At 46.4% G+C, this 6,597-nt stretch overlaps 1 protein-coding gene across 1 annotated transcript; it reads left to right on the forward strand.

Moving 5' to 3' along the window:
• The first annotated feature begins 407 nt into the window (after nucleotides 1–407).
• Nucleotides 408–1,037, forward strand: LOC149153916 (uncharacterized). The gene has a single exon (XM_089443979.1). It carries the CDS (start codon nucleotides 408–410, stop codon nucleotides 1,035–1,037), a length of 630 nt encoding a protein of 209 aa, XP_089300105.1.
• The last annotated feature ends 5,560 nt before the right edge of the window (nucleotides 1,038–6,597 follow it).

Below are 6,597 nucleotides of genomic sequence, written 5' to 3' on the forward strand. Positions count from 1 at the left end.
GGAACCCTCGACTTGGTCGGCTTTCTCTCCATCATCCCCGGCTACCCTGGGTTTTCTCACTGGTTGTATCAACCATTCCCTACAGCTCGAAGGCCCGTCATCCACCCTGCCGACCCACTTGTCTGAGCCTTTGGTTGAAGCCCCCTCCGCTGCTCCTCCGCTTGTCGACCCCAACCCTTCCTCCTCACGTGCTCTCCCTTCAGGTTGCTTCTCCTATGTTCCCCCTCTCTCTGAGGCCATCCCAAACATCCCCAAACCCTAGCCCCTCGTTTGAGGTTCAGGATTCAGTGAGGGTCTCTGAACAACCCAATATCCCAGTGACTCGACCACAGAAGAAACAGAAGTGTTTCAAGTCTAGGGTAGCAGACGTCATTTTATGGCTTGAAGAGGATATTCAGTGGGGAGACATGATGGATTATGTAGACAAGGTTCTGGTGGGCAGAATCAAAGGCAGGAGCTACTCGGCAGCTCAATTGAAGACCTGGGCTTCAGAAATTTTGGGTCAGCACCTGGTGGATATCCCTTTTGTCCAAACTTTTGTAAGGGGATGGTTCGCACTAAGATTCGCAAAGGCTGATCACATGAGCTGGGTTCTTTCATCCTTTTGGCACTTTGAACATGCACTAGTGTTACTTAAGCATTGGACGCCTCTTTTCGACCCAGAGACTGAGCAAATTGGAGTCGGCCCTATCTGGATCAGGCTACCAGGCCTGCCATTGCAATATTGGTCTGAGGACATATTCAGAAGGATTGGGAATTCCTTAGGCACTTTTATGGAGTACGATAAATCCTACCAGACTACTAGCATGATGGCATATGCAAGGATCCTTGTTCATTTGGACACCAGAGGAGGTCTTCAGGAGCATATCACGATTCAGTGGAGAGCCTCCTCGCGCAAACAGTTGCTTGACTATGAAGGCATCCCTTATCGCTGCAGAAGATGTCATCAGGTGGGTCACCTTTACAGGGCATGCCCCCTCCTCAGGAAAAACAAACAGGGAACACAAGAAATGGAGTTGGACCCCCCTGCAGAATAGCCTCCTCCACCAGTAGCAGAGACCCAAACAGAAGAACAGATCAAGACATCGGACACTGTTGAAGCACCAGCAGCTATAGTTCAAAAGAAGCGAGGCAAGACTCCTATCCAACCTCCCTCTCCTCCTATGACGTGCTCCAAGACTGCCAAGGACGATGTCTTCTCATTGGGTATGTCTGTTTTTTCTCATGCTTCTACATCACATCTTTCTGCATCTCTTTCATCTCTCTCATCTCATTTGCACCATCATTCTTTGGTATCCCCTTCCCCTCTCCCCTCATCCCCATTCTTAGTCTCAGGGGACCCCCTAATCCCTCCCCTGGTAGGACAATCCTTTATGTCCTGCTCCCTTCCCTTGCCTCCTCCCACTTACACCTCCTCCTTCCCCTCCACTATCCAAATCCCCTCTTATCCCCCTCCCTCCCCCTCTGTTAATTCCACCTCGTGGTACCCCACCCGATCTAAAACCAAAGGGAGAGGGCCGGATGCAGTCAGCCTGGATGTTGATGTCACCCCAGTTTCACTTAAACCTTCAAAGGGCCGCCCCTCTATTCTCTCCAAAGAAATTGTTCAGGCTGGGGAAGAAGTAGCCCAGGGTAAACAAAAGACTATTGATAGCGTTCTTAGAGCAAAGGATGCCCTCCCTATTGAGATTGCAACAAGATGATGGAGCTTAGTGAAAAGAGTCGCCTTCATTAAGTGGGCCCGCAGGCTATTTTTGGCGCAAGTCTATTTTTAGACTATGTCTATTTTTAGACATATGGATCATGTCTATGGATTTCAGGTTGTTGTTTATGGATCACAGTGTGAGTGATCAAAGTCTATTTTTAGACTGGCTGTCAAAAATAGAAAAGTCAAATATTATTGTCTCATAATAATATTTGGACTATAAACTTGATCTTATTCTCTTGGAGCACTTCAGTTTGAGCTACAGAGGTGGCACATGCAGCTGTCAGAAGGAAATACGCTTTTATTATGAGTCAGTTGAGTTGTTGCATGCATGACTTCAGTTAGAACTCAATCAGTTGAGTTTGGTGGAGTTGATTGTGGAGTTGATGGAGTTGTGTTCAGTTTGACCTTGTTAAACTAGTTGTAATTAGTCTAACTGCAAATAGACTAATGATGAGTTGTTAAACTAATTATTAACTCATTATGCAACTAATGAATACATCAGTTAACTCAGTTGCATGTCAGTGCATGTTCAGTTCAACAGGGACAGGTGGTAGAGAATCAGATTGCTATCAGTTGTGACTATAGTTGTGCACCAGATCTTGCACAATCAAGGGATTGAGTATGCCAATGAGTTTGCTCACGTATTTGCCCAGTATTGTAGCCTTTTCTCACGTCCAACAAAGTGTGAGTGATTATTTTGAGGTGAAATACGAGTTTGGTAAGCCATTCTCATCAATTCTTGAGCAGGTATTGAGCAGTGGAGGCAGGCAAGCAGTGGAATAGATTTGGAGATCAGATCTTAGTTGTATTGTGTGTAACAGGTGGAGCTGGTACTGGATTGCTTGTGATAAGCATTGTACTTTGTAATGTTACATGGTCTCAATCATTAATATACAGATAGTGTGGGGTTTTTTAGCGAGATGCTTTCCCCGGGTTACATACTGTGTTAACGTGTGAATGCTCTTGATGTTTTATTGTTATTGATGCTGCTATATTGATGATCAACGTAGAGGAGCTTATGTATTGTGTATGTATTCTGCAATAGTACATGATCAGGATAATCTCTGTTGAATATGTGTTAAATTATTCAAAATTTCTACATGGTATCAGAGCGAGCTAAATAATTGTAGAAAAAGTTTCTACATAGTATCAGAGCTGTTGATCATCAGATCTACTATTCAGGAAGTGTTTACATTCTATTTCTTCAGGCAGAGTCTGTAATCGGGCCAGGTAGCCTCTGGATTTATCCTTCCTTTGGAAGGTGAGATATCCGGTGAATGCCCATACAGTCAATCTCTGTACGAGAAATATTGTGTTCTCACGAATCTTAGATCCGAGGCGGTTGAGTTGGTTGCTGGTGGAATTCGAATTTGCAGCAGTATTTTCTTGGTGACAACGCAGCAATGTCTTTCAACGGATTGCGATTGGAGTATGCTCTTGAGGGCAGCTCAAACTATATTGCATGGAAGGACAGGATGGAGGCAGTATTGGATGATAACGGGCTGAAGGAGTTCATAGATACGAATATCCCAAAGCCTACTGATGCTACTCAAGCTGATGCTTGGCAAAAGAAGATCGCAAAATGTCGAAGGATTCTGTTGGAGGGCCTGAAGGATCACATTGTGTCCAGCCTCCATGGAAAGGCTACTCCATATTTGATGTGGAAATCATTAACAGAATTATTCCAAAGCAAGAGTGATCAGAGGAAGCTGGCGCTCAAAGATAAACTCAGAAACATCAAATGCGAGAAGGGTGACAGTATTCCCAAGTATCTCATGAAGTTCACTCAGTGTCGAGATGAGTTGGGAAGTGTGGGGGTTACTTTCGATGATGAGGACTTGGTGAGCTTGGCTCTCCTTGGTCTTCCGAAGAGTTAGCATTCCTATCAGGACTCCGTCAATGGTCGGGAGAAATTGCCAGGATGGGAAAGACTATGGTCAGATCTTGTGCAGGAGAAGATCAGGCGGAGTACCAGGGACGGATCTTCGTCAAAGGGAGCTGATGAAGAGAATTGTGCTTTGGCTACCAAAGCAAAGAAAGGGAAGAGCAAGAAAGCTTCTCAGTCTGGTGCGAAAGGCAAGAAGCAGAATATGTCCAAGGTGAAGTGTTTTCACTGTCACCAGCACGGACACTATGCCACAAATTGTCCGCAGAAGAAGAAGAACAAGCAAGCTGCTGGATCTGCAGGGGGAGAGGCCTTAGCTTCTCAGTTTGAGCTTGATTTTTCATTGATCACATGCTTGGTTTCAAGTGTGATGGGATCGGTGTGGTTCTTGGACAGTGGTGCGTCTTTTCACATGACGGGAGATAGAGATTTGTTCTTTGATCTGGAGGACAAAGATCTTGGAGTGCACATCGAGATGGGCGATGATGGTAGATACAGTGCGACCGGTATCGGTACCATTTCCTTTGAGAGGGAGTCTGGTAAACCCTTCGTATTGAAGGAAGTCATGCATGTTCCAGGATTGAAGAAGAATCTTATCTCAGTGGCGATGTTAGAAGACAAGGGGTATGATGTTGTTTTCAACGAGGGAAAGGCCTTCCTGCGCAGCAAGACAACCGGTGAGACCCGGAAGATAGGGGTTCGAGTGAGGAACCTTTATCAGTTGCATGTAGATGGATGCACAGCAATGTCGGACAAGGCAGAAGGATCGGTGAGCCGAGATGATGGCGAGTTGTGGCACAGGAGATTGGGTCACCTTCACCATGGAGCCTTGAAGATACTGCAGTAGATCACTACAGGGCTTCCTAAAGGCACACTTGTGTAGTCAGATCAGTGCAAGGGGTGTACTTTGGGGAAGTTTGTGAAAGCCACCTTTCACGAGAAGGATAGTCGCACCATGACGATCCTTGAGAGAATTCACACAGACGTGTGTGGACCTTTCTCAGTCGCTTCGACAGCAAAACACAGGTATTATGTGATTTTTGTTGATGATTTCTCTCGTAAGTGCTGGATCTTCTTCATGCAGAAGAAGAGCGAGACATATTCAAAGTTCTGTGAATTCAAAGCACTGGTCGAGAAGGAGTCGGGGAAGAAGGTGAAGGCTCTTAGGAGAGATAATGGTGGTGAATACATCTCGGACGAGTTCAAGGATTTCTGCAAGGCAGAAGGGATTCGTAGAGAGCTCATAGCTCCCCATAACCCACAGCAGAACGGGGTAGCTGAGCGAAAGAACAGAATGATTGTGGGTGCTGCACGGGCAATGTTGCATGATCAGGGCCTACCCCTTCACTTGTGGGCGGAAGCATGCAATACAGCAGTTTATGTGCAGAACCGTTGTCCTCATAGGATACTTGGCATGAGTACACCCGAGGAGGCTTATTCTGGTAAGAAGCCTGATCTTTCTCATTTGAGGATTTTTGGTGCTAACGTTTACATGCATGTGATGAAGGATGCCAGGAAGAAGTTGGAGCTGACCGCAGAGGTTGGGATATCTGTGGGGTACACTGATACGCCCCACAACTATCGTGTGTATTTTCCAGACAGTGGTAAAACTGTTGTGCGACGGGATATAAAATTTCAGGAGGAGAAAGCCATGAAGTGTTCGCTTGAGAGGGAGCTACACTTGCATGCAGATGAGGAGCTATTAGTTCCTAAGGATGAGCTTCATGATGTGGATCAGCCATAGTACGAGGTTCATGGAGTGGAAGAGACCACTCATGCAGCGCCAACCATCAGAGGGCGAAAGCGCTTGACAGAAGCTGAGCGACTGGCTCAAGATGCAGAGAAAGTTGTAGGACCACCTACAGCCCAACGCAGGCAAAGACAGTCACCTGATCGGTACACTGGATACATGGCTCTGATGAGCAAGTGTGTTGTGACTGAGCCATCCTCTTTCGAGGAAGCTGTGGAGGATCCCGCATGGGTAGATGCCATGGTGGAAGAGTATGATTCTATTGTCAGAAACAAAGCATGGGAGATTGTTCCTAGACCGGAAGGGAAATTAGTGGTGGGTTCGAGATGGATCTACAAAGTTAAGCAGGCAGCTGACGGGAGTGTGGAGAAGTACAAGGCAAGATTTGTTGCCCGAGGCTTTTCACATATTGAGGGGATTGATTATGAGGAGACCTTTGCACCTGTCGCAAGGTATTCTTCCATACGGACGATTCTTGCTCTCTCAGCGCAGATGGGATGGCACATTCATCAGATGGATGTGAAGACTGCGTTCCTCAACGGAGTCATTGAGGAGGAGGTGTACATTGAGCAGCCCGAAGGCTTTGAAGTCTTCAGCAATGAGTCGCATGTGTGCAGGCTCAAGAGAGTGCTGTATGAGTTGAAGCAAGCACCACGTGCTTGGTACACACGGATAGACAGCTATTTCACAGGACTTGGATTCTCCAAGAGCGAGGCGGATCCTAACCTATACCAGATTGTGGTGGAGGGTAAGTTGCTTATCATTGTACTGTATGTTGATGATTTGATTCTAACGGGTGATGAGTTGTTGATACTGTCATGCAAGAAGGATCTTGCTACAAAGTTTGAGATGAAGGACTTGGCCCTCCTTCACTATTTCCTAGGATTGGAAATATGGCAGCGCAGTGGTGGACTGTTTTTTTCTCAGAGCAAGTATGCTCGGGAGATATTGGAGAAGTTCAACATGCATGGCTGCAAGCCTGTTGATACTCCTCTTCCTGGAGGTTGGAGGAAGGAGGATGCCACTTCGGGAGAAGAAGTGGATGCCACTGTTTATCGACAGTTGGTGGGGTCGCTAATGTATTTGGTCAATACACGACCCGATATATGCTATGCAGTTAACCAGCTTTCACAAGCTATGGTTAAGCCTACCAAGCTCTTCTGGAAGGTGGGCAAGCATGTATTGCACTACTTGAGAGGTACATCGGGATATGGTTTGTGGTACAGACAGGAGGATGAGGTGAAGCTATGTGGC

The sequence above is a fragment of the Pinus tabuliformis genome, chromosome 9 (genome assembly GCF_031772625.1).
Source record: "Pinus tabuliformis cultivar Carrire ecotype Pingquan chromosome 9, CPIR1, whole genome shotgun sequence".
Classification (NCBI taxonomy): domain Eukaryota; kingdom Viridiplantae; phylum Streptophyta; class Pinopsida; order Pinales; family Pinaceae; genus Pinus; species Pinus tabuliformis.

What these genes read in the sequence shown, in the direction of transcription:
- LOC149153916 (XM_089443979.1), top strand. Translation starts at nt 408, where the DNA reads ATGATGGATTATGTAGACAAGGTTCTGGTGGGCAGAATCAAAGGCAGG.